The following is a 22,923-nucleotide window of genomic DNA, read 5'->3' as shown; positions in this document are numbered from 1 at the left end:
ATTACTTAAAAAGGTGTCTATAACCACTGAAGCTATTAAACTTACCGGTTTCCCAAACTCCAATTCCGAAAAGAATTTATACCAAGGTTCATTCTTTAAATCTATCTCTTCTGGGCTTATATCCCGACTCTATAGGGGTTGGTGACAGGGAAATGGAAGAAAGAAGGAGAACATTATGCAGAGATTACATAGGAACCGGCCAGTAGAGATGCAGTGGTTTCCAGGAACATATAGCACCTGCGTTCCACAGCAGCAATCACCTTTCTTTTTTTTTTTTTAACAGACATGAGCAAAATCAGGAGCTGAAACGGGCAGGAAAGGATGTGTTTATGAAAACAGGCACACTGAGGTAGGCAGCAGTGAAGGAACTGTTCACTCGTCCCCAGGCAGAGGGACGCATATGGAGAGCACTGTACCCCACGGCTGCCCTCTCAACACATCTGGACACGGGCATGACAGTTTTCCTTAACTGTCAGAGTGGTGGGAGAAAAGAGAGCCCCTCTTTCCTCTTTCCAAAGAGCTAAGAGTTACAAGCAAATAACCTGGTGAACACACCAAACATTTAGCCATCTACGCCAGATGAGTAGAGCAAACACTTTTTATGGGCTAGTACGGTTTTAGTGCTTATTTGCAAGGCTGTCTTCAGGTTTTCAAAAATCAACAGCAAATACTGACACTTTTATAAAAGCCAATTTGTTAATACTGCATCTTTAATGGCACATGAGTAGGTGAGAAACCAGTCCCACACAGAGTAAAGTGAACAATGATGGAAGTAAAAACAGAAGACACAAGTGAAAAAACATTTTAAACAAGCATCCATGGGGGATGAACACAGACAGATATACCTTGTGCTTTAAGAGATAAATGTTAAAGAACTGGGGGGAAAAAAAGGAAAAAGCTGAACAAGACAGATAGCAGTACAACACAGGGGAGAAACTTCTGGGTTATGTTACAAAAATAAGTTAGCTTTCTCATTTTATACAGCTCTAAGAGGTAATTCACAGACTGATAATTTGATTCCTTGGGATTTCATGTTTCGTCAAATATTTATAAAGTTCTGGTACCTTGCTCTGTGGAAGAGCATATGTTTCTGGAAATAATTAGTTGGAAAATGAGTGCCTGGAAAGCAAATCAGTTTCCCTTTAATAAACTGGAGATACGATCACATCAGATGAAAGTGTTAGAGGCTCAAGGCTTAATTCTTATGTGTATATGTTTCAAAAAAGCTTAATTGTCACAGAAGAGAGAAATGGTGATATCCTGACAATATGAAATAGAAAATATACATTTTCCATTGAGATTGAAAACATCGTAAGAAACATGCCCTCGGGGCCACAACACATAGAAAGGAAATCGCACGTCCTGGGGACACATCTCCAAGTGACTCCTTCACAAAGCAGTTCCTCTGGACACATTTTTCTTAACATTCAGGTAACGGGGCTTTTGCAGCTTGTTGAAATGGCTGTAAACTTTCTTAGCGACCTTCACCGGTCTCTAAGACCCCTAATAAGGATCTTTACTATTATTTCTACTTTTGCTTTAAACCGAGGAAGATCTGATAGATAACTTTTCTTTAACTGAAATTAACTGAATAGAAGTCAGTTGAAATCAAAGGAAAATGTGTATTGAAACATTCTGTCCTCTTGCATCCAGACTAAACCTTCTTCCAACTGTCTTTAGGGGCAGAGGAGCTTAAAATCTGGAGAATGTGTGTTCCATCTCAGTGGATTCTGTAATTCTGTAAAATACTGGAATCTATATTTATTCAGCGAAATGAGGTGCAGTACTCACAAGGACACCACCATTTAGGAGGGTCAGGTTAGACATGGGGACACCCTAGGTCCTAGTATGATGGGGCTTCGTGAAACCTATTTCATGTTTATTACTTTAAAAGACTACTTATGAACTGCTCCCTGGGAATAATTTTTTTTTTTTTTCTAATAAAATGTACCAACTTTTTCAGAAAACTGCCTGAATGTCCTGGTACTCAGTTCTGAAAGAATCAACCCATTTTATTGTCAAAGGTTGTTCACAGATTGTTTTATTACCAAGGTTAATGATGGGTTGAGAATTGAATCAGGAGGCATGTCAACCAGCTTGCACCCAGAGCAGCCAACCTTAGCCCTTGGAGCTGCCCAGAGAGAAAGCTAAAGAGGTAATAAATACCACGCAGCACTTGATTCTGCACTGAAAACTCCTTTCTAGGTCCAAGCACAGAATGGACAAATAGGGGACTGTCCTTCTGGATGGTCCCATCACTTCATGGGAAATAGATGGGGAAACAGTAGAAACAGTGTCAGACTTTATTTTTTTGGGCTCCAAAATCACTGCAGATGGTGACTGCAGCCATGAAATTAAAAGACGCTTACTCCCTGGAAGAAAAGTTATGACCAACCTAGATAGTATATTCAAAAGCAGAGACGTTACTTTGCCGACTAAGGTCCGTCTAGTCAAGGCTATGGTTTTTCCTGTGGTCATGTATGGATGTGAGTGTTGGACTGTGAAGAAGGCTGAGCACCGAAGAATTGATGCGTTTGAACTGTGGTGTTGGAGAAGACTCTTGAGGGTCCCTTGGACTGCAAGGAGATCCAACCAGTCCATTCTGAAGGAGATCAACCCTGGGATTTCTTTGGAAGGAATGATGCTAAAGCTGAAGCTCCAGTATTTTGGCCACCTCATGCGAAGAGTTGACTCATTGGAAAAGACTCTGATGCTGGGAGAGATTGGGGGCAGGAGGAGAAGGGAATGACCCAGGATGAGATGGCTGGATGGCATCATGGACTCGATGGACGTGAGTCTGAGTGAACTCTGGGAGATGGTGATGGACAGGGAGGCCTGGCGTGCTGCGATTCATGGGGTCGCAAAGAGTTGGACACGACTGAGCGACTGAACTGAACTGAACTTCTGGATGGAGAGCAGGCTATCTGTTCTGGCAGGCAGAGCAGATTTCACAAAGCCAGGCTGAGGTCTCTGCGACAGGGAGCTATCTTTTCCCAGTTTGGAAAAATGCTCAGAAAAGGCAGAGGACTCAGGAGGAAAATGCCTGATCGCTCAGAAGAATAGTTCTGCTGCTTGGATGGGAGCTGGAGACTAGCTTCAGACTGTAATTAAAGAATCTGAATGTGGCGTGTTCATTTACATGGCACTTTGTTATACTCACAGATCTTTTTTACCCACATTATCACATGTGACCCTCTCACTCAATGCTCCGGTGAGGTTGGCAGGCCAGATATTAATTCCATTTTACAGGTGAAAACACTGTGGTTGTTCAGAAAAGTTAAGTGATGCCCCCAGACATAAGGCAATGTCCAAATTTGAACTTGGAACTCAGAAACCTTCCAATTCCTAGTCCAGTGCTGCTTACTTTTCTCATCCTCTCCAGGAGAAGGGGGTGGGGCTGCTGAGTTTGCAGATGATACCAAGCTAACATAAGGGCAAGAGACAGACTTGAAAAGTCAGGAAGGAGCCCAAGGTGACTCTGAACTGGGAAGAAACTAAGCTGGGTAAATCCCCATGTTTTACACTTTCAAATAAATACTGTGTTTATAATAACGATTTTTACATTTGTCCTTCTCACATTATCCCTATGGGAGCAGGAACCCCAACATCTAACCCAGGGCTTGGGACATAAATGTTAATTCTACAAGCGGACCCTTGAACAACCTGGGCCTCAGGGATGCATGCAGTTGAAAATCCGAGTATAATTTACAGTATAATTACAGTATAATTTACTGGCCCTTAGTATCCAGGCTTCCTCCACATCCACAAACTCAACCAACTGCAGTTGTGCAGGGCTATAACATTTACTACTGAAAAGAATCCACAATTAGGTTGACTGTGCAATTTTTCCAGCTGGAGGTGCTTGTGTCTGCTTAAGCCTGTGCAATTCAAACCTGTGTTGTTCAAGGGTCAACTGTACATATTTATTGAATTGAGCTGAGGTTCAGTTCTGTAAGGGACTTGGGAGGGAAGTATGTAAAAGGACCACAGCCTGAAAAACACCTATTTCTCACAAAGCAGGGACCAACCAGTAGCTCTCCAACTCCAAGACCAGAAGAAAATGGGCTCATACGACAATAAGAGGGAGGCCAAACAGTAACAAAGACCTTCATATGAGTTTGTCAAATAGCTGAACAGGTCACCATGGCTGCAAATCTCCTGCGAATCTTCTGAAGGTAGCACAGTGTTTGTCTGGGATTCTGTGGGTTTGCTGCAGGGACAAGATGAATGCTAAGGCAATCTTCAGAGTCTACCCTTCAGCCCTCTGTGCGAACAGGACAGATGTGCCTGTGAGGTCCCAGTTCAAATTGCCCAGGCTTAAGCAGACATAAGCACCTCCAGCTGGAAAAACACTGGGGGGAAATAGGGATTCTCCCCCATAAGAAAAAGATGTGCCTTTCTGGGAGAAAATTTAGATCCTCTATCTGTCTCTAGTTGGTACACTTATTCACAGCTAACCACCACAAAAACGTGTGCGTGTGCTCATGTGTGTGAATGTGGTGGTGGTGGTTGGGGAAGAAGGGGCCCCTCAAATTCTGGCAAACCAAACACTGAAACCAAGAGGCGGGACTCACACTGCAACTCCCATTCCAACTTTCCTGTTCACATGGCAAAAACAGCAGGAAGAAAAATTCAAAGATGAAGGACTGATGCCACCTCTGTGAAGAACAGACTATGAAAAGATGAAGATTCTCTCTAAGATGAAAAACTACTCTTTGGGAAGAAACAGCTGGGCAGCAATGTTCCTCTGCGGCCGGCCTTGGGTGTTACGTCCTAACTGGTTGGCCCAGGCCCTGGTACAGCCGGAGGGGCTTCCTGTGTGGGAACAGCCAGAGGGTGCTTGACCATCTACGCGTAGGGTCATCACAGCTCTCCAAAGTGGGGCCCGTGGGCGAGTGAGCTACTTCTCAGGGTTTGTGAAAACAATATAAATGCTCCCAAGGACTATGATATGGAGGATACTGTGACTGCTGTGGTATCAATGAGCACAAAATTATGGATTTGGGGTTTTTTTCCCCCCTAGTTTTGAGTAGTGGTCAAATTACTAGGAACCAAGGAAGGGAAGAAGAAACAAAGGAGAAATTAATAATAATATCGCCAAAACAAAAGCACGCAGGGGCCTACAGAGTCTGGAAGCACGGAAGTGTACGGATACGTGATGTATGTCCCTTGCTTGTTATTCAAGTATCAGGAACAAACTCAAGGACATAACTTTCTTTCTAGGAAGACCTGTGTGGAAGGTTACCTTCCGTGTTTATTACCTTCTCACAGAGAGAGAACCTGCAGTGAAGGGAGGAGACAGAGGCAAAATTCTCTACTCCTCTCAGAACTTTTTGCTTAAAATAACTTTGGTGCACAGTAAATGCTGGAGAATGACAACTCTGAAGCATTTTGGTGAACTGTTGAACCTTTTTTCCTAACTAAAATTACTTACCCCTTTGTGCTTTTAAAGATGTCACCTTTGTATTTTAGTAAAAGTCAAATCAATTATTCCTTAAAAACATGTACAGCAAAAGAGGCGGAGGGAGAAGAATTTGAACCCACATTTCAGGGGCCTTCTTATTCTGGACTCAGTGTGGTAACCGCATTTTAATGAGAATCAATTCCCAGCATGACAATTCCCTCCTGCTAGAAAGGCCAGAGGGCTGCAGGGTTTGTGGAGCCTTGGAGGTCCCTTTAACCATGATCAGAATTCTGAAACCAGCTTGTTCTAATGAAGGGTGAATAAAAGGAAGTGTGACGGGCAGATATGAAACTCACCAGTTCGTAAAAATTCTCCCTTGTCTTTACAGGGTGGCCTCCTTTGCCCATACAGGCCATTCTCCCTACTGATAACTGCTTGGAGATGTGAACTTGTGTAGGAAACCACAAATCAGATGGAACATGCAATGTGTCCTCTCTATTCAACTTGTCAGAAAAGGAAGACCTAAAAGCCATAGTCTAACAGCCTGGGGCTTTTTCCCCCCCAAGTAACATCATCATATTAATTATCTGGTTTTTAATGATGTACTTGTAACTTCAACAAAATGTATGCACGTTCAAGTAAGAGTCACCTCTAAAACTACAATTTTAGTCCGGTTAGTAATAAGCCCGATAAACGAATGGTTAGATGTTTTTTAAAAAAGCAGCAAAATCAACCTTTACACTAGCAGACTTAAAATTAGTGAAAATCATGCACAAAAAGAGCGACAAAGCCACAATGAGAGGATTCTTTCAATGCAGACTCTCAGCACTTATTTTGTGAACACCTGCCAAATGAAAAGAGTAAAAATACTTCATATTGCCACTGTCTTCTACACAAAGCAAGTCTATCTCAATGGAGAAAGAATGTAATCCAAGCGCACAATGCATCCGGATTAAAGAACTCGGGCAGGGCGAGACAAAAGCACTTTAATATGCACATTACCATCTTTTCGTTGGTCAGAACAGAGGACTTGCCCGGCTGATACTCGTAAATGCTTCTGGGCTCTGCGCGGTATTTTCTTGTATCCACTTTCTTATCTGGGGGCTCCCAGTCAGTCCTGTAGAAAGAAAATCCTATTAGAGCTATTCTCATGAAAATTGGCATCCAACTGTTCTGACGACTTTGGCCGACTGTAGTTTAATCAAGGAATTTTTATATCCGAGGCACAAAATGGGACTCTGCGCAAAGTGTTCAGTTGTGCTGCTTTCCTTCTTCAAATAACCAGTTAGATCCCTGTGTTTGCTTCACAAAAGGCTTGAGGTGTCCTGTACTCGCAACCAGGCACCGGGAAGCAGGGAGACAAGAAAGGGAAGAAAAGCAGCAGCTGTAGCTGCAAAGTGTGCTCTGGAAAAAAGCCTTCACCTTGCTCTGCTCTCAGGGGCTTATCACCTCCCAGACATGCCTGTACTTCCCACTCAGGCTGGTGCAGTGAGAGAGAATGCAGGACCCGGAGCCAGGCAGCTGTGGTTCCAACCCTACTACAGCCCTTGCTAGCTGGCTCTTCTGGGCCAAGCACTCAGCCTCTACTGAACTCAGTTTACTCAGCTGCTAAGTGCGGTTGTTGCAAGGATTAATGAGACAGTATGTCTCAGCATGTAAATCACTTTGCAAGAGACCAGGCCCACAGTAACCACTCTATAAACACTTTGGTTTGGTTTTGTTTGTTTTCGGGCGCACCGTGTGGCATGTGGGATCTTAGTTCTCCGATCAGGGATTGAACATGCGACCTCTGCACTGGAAGCATGGAGTCTTCACCACTGAGCTGCCACGGAAGTTCGAAACGTTACTTGTTTTTATAACCATGTTCTTCTTCCCTATTCCACACCCTACCCTGGTAATCACCCAAACTGCAGCCTTTGGCACAGGTACTTAACCTGATCCAGTGGGGGATTTCAGAGGATACATGAAGCCTTGGAAATTACTTGTAAAATTTTCATGTAGGCACATAATTGCATTTTGCACTGTGATTATAATCAGTTTTTCCTGCAATGCTACAAACTTCTTGAAGGCAGGGATAATGATCATGTGCGCAATGTGCCTCCATAGCATCTTGTTCAATCGCACACAGAATGCACCCAGTAGATGCTTAATGAATGCACTTGTAAGGATTTGCAGGTACACCCAGCCTTCCTTTCAGATTAGTTATCAAACTCTGAGGCAGATGTCACATACATATACGTGGGATTTCAAAAATAGCCATTCATTTGTCATGAAGATGGAAGAAGTTTGGAGGTATGAAACAGTGTATATTTAAAGGGAAAATAATTTTGTTTAGCCAGAACCTATTTTGGGTTGAGAAGTGTTAGAAAATGGAGCTGGGAGATGCCTGGGACACTGGTCCAGATACCCTGGAGGCTGTTCCCAAGGGTATGCTGCTGCTGCTGCTAAGTCGCATCAGTCCTGTCCGACTCTGTGCGACCCCATAGATGGCAGCCCACCAGGCTCCTCCGTCCCTGGGATTCTCCAGGCAAGAACACTGGAGTGGGTTGCCATTTCCTTCTTCAGTGTATGAAAGTGAAGAGTGAAAGTGAAGTCGCTCAGTCGTGTCCGACTCTTAACGATCCCATGGACTGCAGCCCACCAGGGTCCTCCATCCATGGGATTTTCCAGGCAAGAGTACTGGACTGGGGTGCCATTGCCTTCTCCACCCAAGGGCATAAATAAGACTCAGTAAAAGACAACTGGGTCATTTAGTGTGGGCATTAACAAATGACAAATATTTCAACCGTCAAGCCTTATGTTTTGATAACGTGTTGAATAAAGAGATACTAAAAAGTGTAGCTTCATTTTAAAATTATATTCTCTGCTATGGGCCCCATCAGTATGCATAGAGAGTATTAAAACACATGACAAATCTTATAGTTCAATATTCCTCTTGTGAAGAGGGAAAGAGTGATGATAATTATTGTCAACATTATTTAAGCCCATCTGATGAGCCAGGACTACAGGATATGTTACATGCATTATCTTGTTTTATCCTTGCAGTATCCAGAGGAATGTAAAATGTTTCCCCATTTTACAGATGAGAACATTGAGAGTCAAAAAAATAAATCACTGCTAATAAGTGATAGAGCAGGGATTCGAACTCAGATCTGCTTGACGCCCGGCTCCAACGCTGCCTGACTTAGAGAAAGAGATTGTGTATTAGAGCCTAAAATCATGGAGCTTATGAGAACACTTACCTCTCTGGGCTTGATTTTAGCGAGGAAGAGCGGGTCGGGAGGGGAAGTGTGGCCGACCTCTTAACTACCTTCTCACCATCAATGCAGCTCATCTCACTTTTTGAGCGAGGCACAGAAAGGGGAGATTTGGCTGGAGAATGAAAAAGTGGGTGCAAAAGACTTTTAAAATGGATGAAAACAGGAAGATCCTTCCCTCGTCCACCACCCTCCCTTCCACCCCCACAACCAAGAAATTCTAAGCCACTTACTGTCTTCAGAAAAGGAATATCGAGGAGAGTACAGATCTGAGTCATCATCTAGTGAACAAAACAAAACGTAATTAGGAGACATCCGGCTCAGGTTAGAGAACTGCCACCATCCTACACCAACCGTTGTCCAGCCACACCTGGGAGCCCAGAGAAGGAGCCAAGCACCAGAAGCCACACCATGACAAACCACACAGTTCAGAGCTGGGTTTGGAGAACCCACCCAACAGAACAGACCCGTAGTCAGAAAGGTACACTCACAAATCCTGGGGGAGGACTGCCCCTGACACCCAGAAACGCATGGGAACCAAGAGCCAAAGGTCCTCTCGAGAGAATTTCCACAAGCAAAGCTGGTCCCTAGCCTGGCTGAGTGGGAAACAGGCTGAGATGGATGCCTGGGTGTTGGCACTGCCTCTGGTCTATGCTGCTGAGTTTCAGAGTCCCCAGGCCTGCCCAGTGGGATGGGGAGGCCCCAGGTGCGGTTTCTAGTTGCCTGGCTCAGCTGTGACTCATTTCATATGCTAAGGTTCCATATATTGAGTTGGCCCCAAAGTTCGTTGTTTCTTCCATAACAGCTTATGGGAAAACCTGAATGAACTCTGGGGCCAACCCAAAACAAAATCATTTAGCAAAGTGGTAGTGCAGCTAAGAAAACAGTTTGAGAAACCCCCTGTCATCATTTGTTTTGATTCCACTGTAAACGAGTCCCTCGAATAGAGTCCCTCGAATAGCCTTCCTGCCTTGGAACCCCACATGCCCTTGGCAGATCCACGCATAATCTGCTCTGCAAAAGTGCCACTTGGGGTCAGTGTCTAAATTGTGACTCTGGATTGAGTCAAACTCATGCAGGTTTCTGCGGTAGGAGATGGCTCTCCAATGGTGGGGGTGGGGTGGGGTGTGTGTGTGTGTATCTGTTAAGTCACCCTATGGACTTTAGCCCACCAGGCTCCTCTGTCCATGGAATCCTCCAGGTAAGAATACTGGAGTGGGTTGCCATGCCCTCTTCCAGGGGATCTTTCTGACCCAGGGACTGAACCCATATCTCTTACGTCTCCTGCATTGGCAGGTGGGTTCTTTACCATGAGTGTCACCATAAGCACAGGTCTCCAAATAAGCTGAACACCGACCCGGGCACTAAGACTTGCAGAATCAAGACTTGAACCCTTCGTGGACATGGCTGCGCGGAACTAAAAACGAGACCACAGGTACTCTCACTGGAACAGGTTTTTCAGCTGGGACTGCCCTGGAAACCCAGGATATTTAGTCACTATATTCATGATGACCCCTCCAAAGCATTTCTCCAACAAGAGTTAGGCTGAAATAGCCTCTTGCATTTTCTAATAGCTCACTAACCTGAATTCAGAATTCATGAATGTGGAATAAAGACCCAACTCCTCTTAAAATCAGTACAGCTTTAAATAACAAAGCACAAGAACTAGCTTACAAAGACAAGTCAGAGAACCCAATATAATATGTTGATGGCCAGTCCTTGTCTCCATGTTAAGTTTCAAAGCCGAAAAGGCAAGAATATTTTATAAAATGTACATAAAGCTAACACGGCTATTCTTTCCAGTATTATTCAAAAACAGGATCTCTATTTCCCTTCCTACCTCCCCTCCCCTCTCACTATTGTATCTGTCCCAGGTTTTCCAGCTCCAAAAATGGAAAGGTTTTGGGTATGGAGATGTCTTTTCTCCTCCCTCCCTTCCTCCTCCTTTTTGCTTTGATATTGGCTAATTCTTATCCTTAAAGTTGAACAGAGCTTAAGGTTCTTCTATCAATATAGCTAAGCCTTTCCCTGCTATAAACTGAACATGAGAGCTTATTTAACTTTTGAAAATAGGGCAGAAGGGATAAAGTGGGATCCAGAAATAGATGTTTCGGAGTACTCTTCTGAAGACTTCTGTGTTGCCTGCTCTTGTGTGTTTGGCTGCTTTTGTTTTTCAATAGAGCTTCTGATTATTATACACATAAGAGACCACAGCATCAAAGAAAACTAAAAATTAGCTTTGATTGTAGTGATTTGATTGGAAAAATGGTGCCTGTCAAATGAGAAATTAGCTTAGTTAGGAACCAATGTAGGTATTGTTTAAAATCCAGCCTAGCATTCTAGCTCAAAACCCTGTCTATCTTTGAATCATGGAGAAGTTACAACCTAGCAACAGATGATAAGGTAAGGGTTAATTTATAACTATTATCTGGTTCTGAAGGTAAAAGCAGAGTTTTCACGGGGGAAAAACAGCATTTAAATATTCAAGGCTTTTTCTTTTTTTTAATTCTCAGCTTTTTAAAGATTTTTGCTCCCTAGGGCTTTCTAATGTGGAATTCTAGAACACTTGTTAAAAGAAAGTGAGAAATAGTTCTGAGATGGAAAACAAAAAACAAAAACAAAAGACAGCATGGCTGGGGGAGTTAATCTGTGTATTTTGATAGTGTGAATATGGAGGAAGGGGATTTCCCTGGTGGTCCAGCAGTTAGGACTCCGTGTTATCGTTGCCAAAACCCGGGGTTCAATGCCTGGCCAGATAACTAAAATCCCACAAGCCACACAGCAAGGCTGGAAAGAGAAGTAGGAAAGAAGAGGGGTGGAAGGGGGTGAAGACAAGAGAGAAGTGTGAATGCCTGAACATTCTTAAAGCAATTTCTTTATCTGGTATAAGTGGAAAAAGAAATCTCCTCCATCTCAAGGTAGCACAGGACAGGGGCATCTCCATGAACAAGCTTTTCATTTTTCCCAGTGTCCATGGGATCCACCTCTGACATGTGGATTTCAGTTCACTGACTTTCAGGTGGGCAAACTCAAGTTGCCCAGATTCATCTGAACATTAGTAATATGGACTAGTGCCAGGGGGGTGCATAACTTATTCCCTGAATTTTTGTCTTGCAAATCTAACGGAAGAAAACTTTACGTATGTTTATGAATAAAAATAATAGGTGCTCCCATTATTAAATGCCTAATAGTAACTGGTCATTTACTAATATTGCCTCACTTAATCCTTGGAAAAACTCCTGGAGGTATGTAAGTATATATCTCAGAGACAAGGAAATTAGGGCCCAGGGAGGTTATGAAAATTTGCCCCTAGCACAGTGTGGAAGACAAAGCAAGAATGCATTCAGGTCTTTCCAACCCCACTTCCCTACCTCTGCTGCAACTCAGCCCTGAGATGATGATCAGACTCTGTTGTAACCTTCAGCCCAGCCTCATCTGCCTGATTCCAGGGAGAACTGTAGCTATTCCACTGTAATAGAATAGACTCTGTATTGAGGAGGAGGCAGGGGAGGGTGTTGTGAAAGTCATACACTGCAGTGCTGGCCTGGGTGACTTCTAGCCCTGGAGGCCTTTGCTCTTATATTTTCCACATCACCCCTTCCCTGGTGACACTTAAGCAAGTTTTTTGAGTTACCCCACCATCCGTCTAGCTTTCTTCCTGCTCTTCTCTAGGGAAATGGGTAAAACTGAGTCACGCTTGCTACATCTTCCACTTGCTGCTTCTTGTACCTTCTCCCGGCAGGCTATGTCTATGCTGGGACAGATGGGGATGCAACTGGGTGTAAGGCTCACCTTCTGCATTTCTATACACCGGAGCCAGCCAACTGTGTGTGTGTTTAACCATAGTTAACACACACTAAACGAAAGAGCCAGCCAAATGTGTGTGTATTTAACCATAGTTAAGACACACTAAACGAAATGTTTCTCCAGTTTATGAACACAGATATTGTCTGTGCATGAAATCCTGCTTTCACTATTTCTCCAAGTCCTTTCAAAGAAAGTCCCAGTGGGCTCAGCGGAGCTGGATCTTGTGATTCCTGCTAGAGGTGGAGCCACATGCTGTGTCCCCTAGAGCCCCAAGCAGCAAGCAGCAAATCTTGGCAGCGACACCAGAACTTCCTGTGCCAGTGACTTGCAGAAAACTCTACCGCCAAGCAGTATTTACTGGGTGTGAACAACTCACCCCAGGGCCCTGAAGACCCCTGCTGGGCTAAGATGTTTACACACCAATGGTTTCCCTCTGGGCTTTGGCAGTTGTCCTTGGAGGATCCATTTGGGGATAGCTACTCTCCTGAAACTGCCAGGAGGCACATAACTGCCTTTTCAACCACAGTACTTTATATAGACTAAAAGAGATTTCCTCTGTCTATTTTTTTAAGAATTTATAATAATCTTAAAGACACTGGAGAAAATGCTGGTTGTTCTATTTTAAAAAGTATGTAATTGACCAAAATGAGATGATGGGCAAAAAGCACTATTTGCATAATCGCTTGCCTATATCAATTAAATTTCAATTCTATGCATTTTTTAGGCTTTAAACTTAAAATTATTTTTCCAATTATCAGTGGTTCATTTTTAACTCAATCTTTTCCCACAGCTCAAGTTAATTCTTTTTCCTGCTTTACCCCACACACTTAAAAGGAAGGAGAAAGGAGTCAAGATAGACACAACGCACCCACTCAACAAACAAAATGGTCAAAGAAAGGCATATACAGAGGCAGGTATACAGCCTGGGTGGGACTGGGGCGGAAGAATAAGGAAAAGGGGGAGTAGGGCAGGATGGTCAGGAAGAGTCCAGGGGGCTTGGGAAAGAGCCCCAAAGCTGTCTATGCTCTGAGTGTATGTGAGTGTGCTAAGTGACTTCAGTCGTGTCTGACTCTGCGACCTTATAGACGTAGCCCGCCAGGCTCCTCTGTCCATGAGGTTCTCCGGGTTAAGAATTCTGGAGTGGGTTGCCATGTCCTCCTCCAGAGGATCTTCCTGACCAGGAATCAAAGCCGAGTCTCTTACATTTCCTGCATCGGCAGGCAAGTTCTTTACCACTAGCACCATCTGGGAAGACCCAAGTTCTGGTTAGACACAAGCAAATTCTAAATAATGAAAACAGATCAATATAGGATACAGAGTAGCTACAGAAGACAAACTTAGGGGAAAAAAAAATTGAATGTGAAGGAGTAAAGAGAACGAGGTAGAACAGGACAGGAGCAGCCAGAACAGGAGTCTGAAAGGGCCAGAGGGCTAGAAGACGACTCACCGGCCTCATCTCTTAAGGCATTCGTTCCTCCCTTGAGGATGGAAAGGGACTAACGGTTACCTCGCTCCGCTATCTCACCGGTCAGACTTCTGCACTTACTCAGTGGAGGCCTTCTGGGCAGCTCTAGTTAGGGGACCAAAGGTGACCGCTGCGAGCACTCAGCTCCGCCTCTGGGCAGTACTCGCTGGAGCTTGGGCAGAGGATCCTGGCCAGCCAACCTCACAACAGAACCATTTGCTCGAACTCAAGCAAAATAAGGCTATCCTAAGAAATCCTGAAAGGCCAGTGGAGGATTATTTTAACTCAGCTATAGATATGCCTAAGAAAATAAGCCTCCTAAATCCTTGCCTGAATGCATCCTCATCTAAGAATGGGGAAAAGGTCAGTGAGATGGATGACTGTGACGTGACATGTCCCCACAACCTGAGGATGCCTTGAAGTGGGGTCTGGAGTCACTTCACCAGGAGATGGCAGTGACCACCATCAGCCTGACAGCCTGAAGACACACCCACAAGCAAGGGGAAAACACTGGTCTCTGGGACTTCACCCTTGGCTGGTATAACAGCCCTTATGCTGACATGGTCAGACGGGTTCTCACTGGCCATGGAACACATGCTAACATTTCAGGTACTTGGTTTTGCTGATCTGGAGGCATCATTTGAAAATATCTCCCATCTTCTTGACATGAAGCAAGTCAAGAAAGCCAACATCATCCGGCTACACTCAGAGCAGACAGGCTAGTTCTTTTCAATCAGTATTCCCCACTCTCATTCTGTATTCAAATCCCCCAAACTGCACTGGCAAGTATCTGCTTCCTTTTGTAGAGGGTGGGAAAGGGGGAGGGGGTCCTCCTCCACTGCAGTGGTCCCCAGTCCTGACCACGTGCCAAATCACTCGGGGAGCTCTCCTAACCTCATATTCCCAGACACCACCCCTGGAGCTGCTGGCTCAGCCAAGTGGAGCATGACTGACTAAGAAGCAGGCCAGTTGGATGCCTGAGATAGGCATCGCAGAGTCCTGGCGAAGGGGACCGCCAAGAACACAGAGTGCATCAGGAAAGGGGAAGGAATCCACAGAGTAAATAAACACCCATGTCTGGGGGGCCCCAGAGACCTGGGTTGAATTCCTCACTTTGCCACTTGCTGTGAGATCTTTCACAAATTGCTTAACCTTTCTGAGCCTCACGCCCTCACAAAAATGAGGACTCAGAGGGAGCTGCTGGGAGGATGAATATGAGATAACAATTGTGATGCAGCCAGCATGCAGCCTTGTATTCAGTAAGTGAAAATGGAAGTGTTAGTTGCTCAGTCATGTCCAACTCTTTGCGACCCCAAGGACTGTAGCCTGCCAGGCTCCTTTGTCCATGGGGATTCTCCAGGCAAGAATACTAGAGTGGGTTGCCATTGCCTTCTCCGAGGGATCTTCCCGACCCAAGGATCGAACCCAGGTCTCCCACAGTGCAGGCAGAGTCTTTTACAGTGTGAGCCAGGGAAGGGCTCAATAAATGGCAGTGGCAGCAGTTACTGCAGTGGCTGTGCTATTATTATTATTAATAGGATTATGAGTGTGAGACGCAGAGGTACTGGCCACCACACTGCTGTTTCCTAAAGCAGGAGGCAGTGGCGGGGCTTCTGAAGTGGTTTCTCTACAGCATGTTCCTGTGGCTTCTGCTTCAGGAGGAAAATGGGGGCAGGATGTCCGAAGACTCAGTCTAGCAGACCCTCTGTGGTCTGAGTGCAACGGTGGGTAGTGCTGTCTCTGGTCTCTGTCAACATTCCCTCTCTCCGCTCTCACAATCAAAAGACCTAGGAGCATCTCAGATGCTAGGAAAGGACATGTGCCTTTAAGAGAGAGAGTATGCTGCACGCTCACTTAGTCATATCCTCTGACTGTGACCCCAAGGACTGTAGCCCACCAGGCTCCTCTGTCCATGGGATTCTCCAGGCAAGAATACTGGAGTGGGCTGCCATTTCCTTCTCTAGGGAATTTCCCTACCCAGGGACTGAATCCAGGTCTTTCACATCTCCGACACTGGTAGGCAGATTCTTTACTATTGAGCCACCTGGGAAGCCCTTTAAGGGAGAGGCTGGATGGTAAGTAATTCATAGGCAAGTAATTCATAGGCAGGGGAGAGTGGGTCAGGTGAAGGTTTAAAAGAAAAGGGAAGTAAAACTCATTTGCTTATTAGCCTTACTTCAGGGTTATTCCCAAAGGATTTCTGGTAAATTATTTTTATTTTTGTAAGCTTTCTAGGGACCAGGGTATTATAGAGAAATTATAAGAAATAAGTCTCCTGAATCCATTGTACTCTTCCCAAATTTCCCAGCCTCAACCCCTCCCAGCTACCCCCTTGAAATAAAGAATGTAACATTGCTCCTTTCCCATAGAGTGGTCTGAAAGATTAGAAAATGATTACAAGTGACTGACTGCTCCTTGGTGGGATTTATGGCTTTTTAAAAGTACACTTTAAATCTCATTGATTAAGACATGATGATTCTACTTATCTTCTGTAAAGTCCAGCCAGAAGTTTACTTTTTCACTCTAGCTTGAGGGAAGGATGGGGTGGCTAAGCTTGACATAAACTTTCACATAGTCCTTTACTATTTTGGAGAATAAGCTTTGAGACACTTAGAAATGTCTTTTATACTGTATAATCAGCTAGAATTTAGGGAAAAAAAAAAAAGCAGTAGCCCTTAGGCTAGGTTTTGATAGGTTTATTGCAAATAATTCTAGTTTCAAATTCTGCATTCAAACAAAGCAAAAAAAGCAGCAACAGTCTTCTTCCCTCAGGGGACAGACTCAGAATGACAGCTCACATTTCTCAGTAAATCTGTTTTTTAAATGTTTGTTTAAAAAGGCTGCCCTTGTGGTTCAGCTGGTAAAGAATCCGCCTGCAAAGCAGGAGCCCTGGGTTCGAACCCTGGGTTGGGAAGAGCCCCTGGAGAAGCGAAAGACTACCCATTCCAGTATTCTGGCCTGGAGAATTCCATGGACTGGATAGTCCGTGAGGTCTCAAAGAATTGGACACGACTGAGCAATTTTCAATTTAAATGTTCATTAAAATCCACGAGTAGAGCCTGCCTTGGTTAGGCACTGCACTGTGCTAAGTCACTTCAGTCGTGTTGACTGTTTGTGACCCCATGGACCATAGCCCACCACGCTCGTTTATTCATTGGATTCTCCAGGCAAGGACACTGGAGTGGGTTGTCATTCCCTTCTCCAGGGGATCTTCCCGACCCAGGGATCGAACCTGCGCCTCTTATGTCTCAGCTTTGGCAGGCAGGTTCTTTAACACTAGTGCCACCTCAGTTAGGTGCTAATCTGTCTTTGACACCCTTCTTAGAAAGGTATAAATCTTTCCCATATTAAAAGGGTGTGCAGATCCCAGGGTCACTGACTGGCCGCACAGAGCTGGAGAGGTTCCAAGGACAGGGCTGATGAGGACCTGCCGAAACTCACAGATATAAAGCCACAAACCAGAAGCTCTCTCATTACTTAACAAAAAATTAAAATGAAAACTTTACAGTGGGATAGCTCAAACAATGCACTCGTTTGTAAAAAGTCTTCATCTAATTGAATACATCTGTGATCTAAGTCTGGGTTTGTCTTCCAGGCAAGAGCAGGGGCGAGACACAACCAACTCTGTTTTTAAAAAAAAATCTCCAGGCAAGAAGACTTCTGAGAAACTTGTGTTAAAATCTAATCATCTTGGTTATTATGAATCTTTTATATCCAATCTAATTTTCTCCTCTTTATTCTTTAAGATGATTTCTTCCTTGTGGGTCATTGAAAATAAAAACTAGTAAGGTCTGCTTCATAAATTATAAGTGAAAAGTTATCATATCATCCCTGTTTATACCTCATGGTAAAATAAGCCCCACTCTCTCTCTTGTACCCGCCTTGACGTGAGCCACCAAACAGACATCATTGTCAGCCAGGTTTGCTAGGTGTGGCAGTTGATGACATGGCAGCTCTGGTGTGAGGCTAGAAGGCAAAACTCTGCCTGCTGCTCAACAGCCAGACTGCCTGGACACTGCTGGCACTGCCTGAGACAAGCTAAGGCATTCTTCCAGGCCAACAGGAGTCACTGTTTTTCTCCACAGGCCTCCTCCAGGTGGCCTTCCCCTGCCCATGTCTATGGGATTTTGCACATTCAGGCATGCTGTCTGCTGGTCATCTTCCCTAGAGGGTTGGGTACTCATGTCCAAAAAAGCACAAATCAAAAACTGCAGTTGATTAAAAGTACCCTAAAAAAATTTCCCACTCATCCTGTTCAGCCCACTGTTTCTGAAGCAATGTTTTCGCTAGAATCAGCACCCCAAAGCAAAAGTGTGGGTTATCCCACACTAGAGACTCTTGCTGAAAATAAGGAGGTCACTGATTAAAATGAAATCATCAGTTTTAAATTTTTTAAGTACCGATTCCTTTGGCAGACTTTTCTTTTTGTTCAAAATAGGCCCCAGGCGTGAAAGTGTTGGAAACCACTGATGCGCACACCACAGGGAGACTGAAAATGGAATATAATATTTTAACTAAAATTGTATCTAATACAGCTCAGTGCATCGTCTCATGTGTGTTAAGTGATCGATAAAAAGTTTGGTGAATGATCGAACAGACGACTTCATCAAAGATGAGAAGGGTTGAGCAGGGTGACATGCTGAGCTAATTAGAACAGAGATGAACTGAGGAGGGGGCGGCACTGGGCTTCATCCTTAGGAAAGAACCCAGATTCTGTGGTCCAAAGACTTCACGCACCAACATTCTCCAGGCAGGTACTCAGGACCCACTGTGTGCCCACAAGGTTTTCTGTGGCCTTCTGGACACGTGGTCTTGCAACTGCCACTACGCTGGACCTGGTACCATGAAGGAGCCTTGTCTAACTCCCTGCCCGATGTGAACTTTGGAGGACAGATGACATATCTTATTCATAGCACTAATCCTCAGTTCCCAGGACAGTGTCTGGCACACACAAGTGCTCAGTAACTACTTGATTGGATGAAGCTCAGAGCATTCAACATCTTATCCTAGAAGAGAACACAGTCAAAGTTCCTCCTGCCTACTCCACCCACTCCCCCTTTTCTGGGTCACTCATCTGAAGAGCAGACAATCCTGGAGACCAGAATAATTCTCAGAATGTTGCCCTTCACTCACCTTTCAGAACCTTCTTTGACACTTAAGACTATATACTCCAGAAAAGAATATTTTCTAGATACAAGTGTAGCCATTCTCCCCTAGCAGGTCCAAATTCCTAGCCAGCTCTTTCATTAAAAGGTTTCTAGCTTGGCCAAAACCCTTATTATTTTTCAAGGGATATCATCTCTCACCATGACTGAATTCCATACCTGGATACCTCTTGGGGAATTCCCTACCAAGGAAATATACCTGGAGATACACTGAGGACAAGAGGGGCCCAGTGGAGAGTGAGCTGCACTTATGGGAACCCGGTGATGTTTCTCTTGCTGATGCTGGCTCGTCCAACTCCCGCCCATGAACCCTAATGACTCAGCTTCCCTGAGTCACTGCCCAGCCACCAGCACCACGTGACCACCCCAGATACAAAGCCCTGGGTAGCTGGGCGCAGCCAGCTTTTCCCAGAGCCCTAATGTTCAAAGCATTACAACAAAGCCACATTGGTTACCCCATTAATCATGTCCACTTCAAGGGAACAGGATTAAAATACCATCTGGACAGACTCCAGTCACACAGTTAGCGAGGACTTGAGAACACCACAAAACACATGGTTACGGGGAGGCAAACGATGGGGAGACAGCTCTCAGCCCCCAGCAAGAGCCCCACGGTGAAAAAGAGAGTGATAGCATTGCTACAGAGAGAGGCACATGATCTTCCTTTAATTACCTTCAGATTTAGGACTAGGAGTAGATGCAGGAAACTGGTAGGTAGGAGTATAAGGATTGTCCTCTGTAGCAGAGAAAAGCAGTGGATTTTGAAACTATCCACCACCCAGTGGAGGAAGTAACACATCTCCAATTGACTCTTTCAAATGACCGATTACCTATTTTAGTGTTATTAATGCACACGGCATCACACTTGAAAAGAGATTAATGAATTAGAAAGGATTTGGTTATTTTCATATGGCACATCATGCAAATAAGTGAAATAAAATTTCTGCCAACCAAAAACGACTACAAAAAACAAAATCTAAAAGCCAAATCTTATTCCTAAAATGGAACTATAAGAATTTAAGGCTAGATACACTCTCTAAGTTCATGGTACCTTCAGAATTTTGCTGGATTTCAGGAAGTTCAGGGAATTTGTACGTAGGGAAATAAGGGTTTTCTTCAGGAGTGTCTAGGGAGAGGAGAGGGTTTGGGAGAGAGAATAGAGGAAGACACAAATGGAGAGAATGAACAAACAGAAATCCACACACAATTCAGGCTCCTTGAATTCTGGAACATACTAAGCTTCACCAGTGATGGAAGAAACTCAAACTGCTTTTAAAAATCCAGTCCTTTTGCCTGAATTACTGAGACACCTTTAAAGACACAACATCACTTCTCTTCTTAGACAAAGAATATATACAGGCTCCAAAAGGGAAGAGGCATTCAGTACAAAACTTCAAACTTTCCCTTTTTATAGGCAAAAAAAGGAAATATGCTAATAAACAGTGTGTAAAGAAAACACTATCATCAAATGATTTTTGTTTAAAAAAAAAATCAAAGCTTGTGCCATAGATACTAGAATCGGGGCAAATAAGTGGATTCTTAATGTTTCAAACACCTCTCTGCCTAGGGCAGGTAGTTTTGCTCAGAATCTGTAATTTAGGTTGAGTTAAAAGCTATAATATATGAGAAGACTAATGCTGCCAGAGGAGCAGAAATACATATTTTTCACATAGGCACCTGTGTCTCAGTATTCGGGTCACCAAAGCTGGGTCTAAATGTGAGAGAGACACAGAGCGCTGGAGGAAATGGACGTTGGCTTCTACACGTGACCAGTAGAATGGGCATCATCTGAGAGCCAGCATGTAGCATCTCCACCATGACTGAGCTCATCTACCTCAAAAGAGAATGAATTTGCTCCTGGCTCAGAAACACTAAATACTGAGCATCTCAATATTTACAAAACAGTTTGAAGAGGGGCACCACCAGTTTCGTTCTGAACACTGTAGGAGCTGGCATCCACAGTTAACCAGAGAGACCAATTGTCTGCAGCACAGGCTGACCAGACCCTGGCCAGAGGCTTTTCCTCTGCCTTCATGTGTCATCCATGCCAGGCGGCCAGACTGGATTTGGCCACAGGGAAGGACAGGATGCTCTGCCCACTGAAGCAGTGGTACCCTTCCTATGGCACAGCTGCATCCCTGCCCAGCAGCTGACCAGCACATAGGAGGATGGGAGCTGTGTGGGAGCGCTGACCTGGGGTTCTCCCACCATGCTGGGTCCCCTGCTGGCAGCCGGCAGGCCCCTGATTAGGAAGCACTACTCCCCCAGCGTAAGCAGTTTTGTAGTGTCAGCTCTTGACTGTCTCTTGGGGCTACCTGCCAAGTTCTGGTTCCCAGCCGAGGAAGCTGATTTTTCATCTTACCACCACCATACATCCTACTTCACAAGGCAGAATCTGCTCTCATTCAGACCTTGCAGCTTCCCTCAGAGGGAGGCAGCAAAGGGGTCAACACACAGAGAGGGGAACACGATTGGTCCAAGGTCACCTGAGTACTCGGGGAACTAAATCCAGATGAGAACATTTTTGACTCCCAGTTCATGCCTTCTCAGCTCGCTCTGCCTACAAGGCAGTCATGGGCTGACACTGGGAGGTTCACCTAAAGCCAGAAGCGGGTGGGAGTTGAAGCTGCTTGCAGCCCAGGCAGGCAGATGCTGAAGAGCACTCGCAGGATGCTGAGCTCGGCCTGCTGCGTCCCCAACATCTGGGAGGGAGGACCTGTGAGCTGCCCTCAGCTCCTCCCACACATGGGGCAGGCACACAAGTTCTTCTGCCCCCTCTGTCCTGAAGGTGCACAGCTGGGTTCAGGCAGGTCAGGGCCTAATGAGGTCAAGCCGCAGGGCCCAGTCTGCCAGCCAAGTGAGTCTAGGTCCTCACTGCAATAGTCAACATATGGGCACAGCACAGTTTCTACAAATGAAAATCAGTACCTCTGTTTAGTTTGTGGATCTGTTTAAACATGGTCTTGTACCAGTCTTTTGATCTCTCAGTGTTCTGGAGAAAAACAAAGAGTAAAATAAAATGAGTATCTCAGCACATTTCAGAACTTTCGGGATTATAGAAGCAAAATGCAAAATGACAATGTCTCAAGTCAAAATGCACGTAAGTCTATACATCTTTGTGATCTCTCGTTTAAACCTTTCTGAAGAAGTGTATTCAAGCCACCTCCATAGGGCCAGGTATAGAATGCATACATCAAGACCTAATCCCTTACAGCACCCAATGCTGGAGAATTTGCATCCTAACCACAAAGCTGGGTAGTTTTTTAAGATAAAAATAAAACAAGGAAAGAGACAGATAGGTGGTTAGATCAAATACCTTCACTTCCACTTAACAGATGAGAAAATGTGATAAAGAAAGTCAAAGCAATTGCCTGAGGTCACAGAGCAGGTGAGCTGGTCAGCGGCAAGGCTGCCCAACACAAGGGTTAGAAGGAAGGGTCTGCTCAGTTGTGCAATCGGGGCAAGTCATCCTTCCTTAGTTTCCATTTCCTTATCTATAAAATGGGAATGATATTAGTATCTGCCTTGTATGGTGAATCATGCTTAAATGAGACAGTGCATTTGGAAGTGGAAGATGCAATCATTATTAGTAACAAGTCTTCCTACCACTTATTATTATTATTTCTTAGGAACACATAACATTTCCCCTCCTCCCTGTGGTGCATGGCTTGTGGAATCTTTTGTTTCTCAACCAGGGATTGAACTTGTGCCCCCTGTATTGGAAGTAATGAGTTTTAACCGCTGGAACACCAGGGAAGTCCCATATAACGGTTCTTTTGAGGCTTCGTCCACTACTGTTTCTATCAGCCTCCCCCGCAAGGGACA

General features: G+C 44.6%; 1 protein-coding gene across 6 annotated transcripts in view; it reads right to left on the bottom strand.

Moving 5' to 3' along the window:
* Positions 1–22,923, bottom strand: part of SORBS1 (sorbin and SH3 domain containing 1) — a 203,717-nt gene that overhangs the window by 53,102 nt on the left and 127,692 nt on the right. For 5 of the 6 annotated variants that reach the window (XM_013975107.2, XM_018041191.1, XM_013975103.2 and 2 more), the window contains 4 exons: positions 22,027–22,090; positions 8,895–8,942; positions 8,647–8,776; positions 6,407–6,521 (listed from right to left, as the gene is read on the bottom strand). In XM_013975107.2, coding sequence (XP_013830561.2) covers positions 6,407–6,521; positions 8,647–8,776; positions 8,895–8,942; positions 22,027–22,090 — 357 coding nt within the window. Of the gene's footprint in view, positions 1–45; positions 130–6,406; positions 6,522–8,646; positions 8,777–8,894; positions 8,943–19,771; positions 19,835–20,149; positions 20,225–22,026; positions 22,091–22,923 lie in introns of all 6 variants that reach the window. The other variant, XM_018041190.1, reaches the window with a different exon arrangement.

The sequence above is a fragment of the Capra hircus genome, chromosome 26 (genome assembly GCF_001704415.2).
Source record: "Capra hircus breed San Clemente chromosome 26, ASM170441v1, whole genome shotgun sequence".
Lineage (NCBI taxonomy): Eukaryota > Metazoa > Chordata > Mammalia > Artiodactyla > Bovidae > Capra > Capra hircus.
The sequence above is the reverse complement of the archived record's forward strand: the minus strand, read 5'-3'. Positions and strand labels throughout refer to the sequence as shown.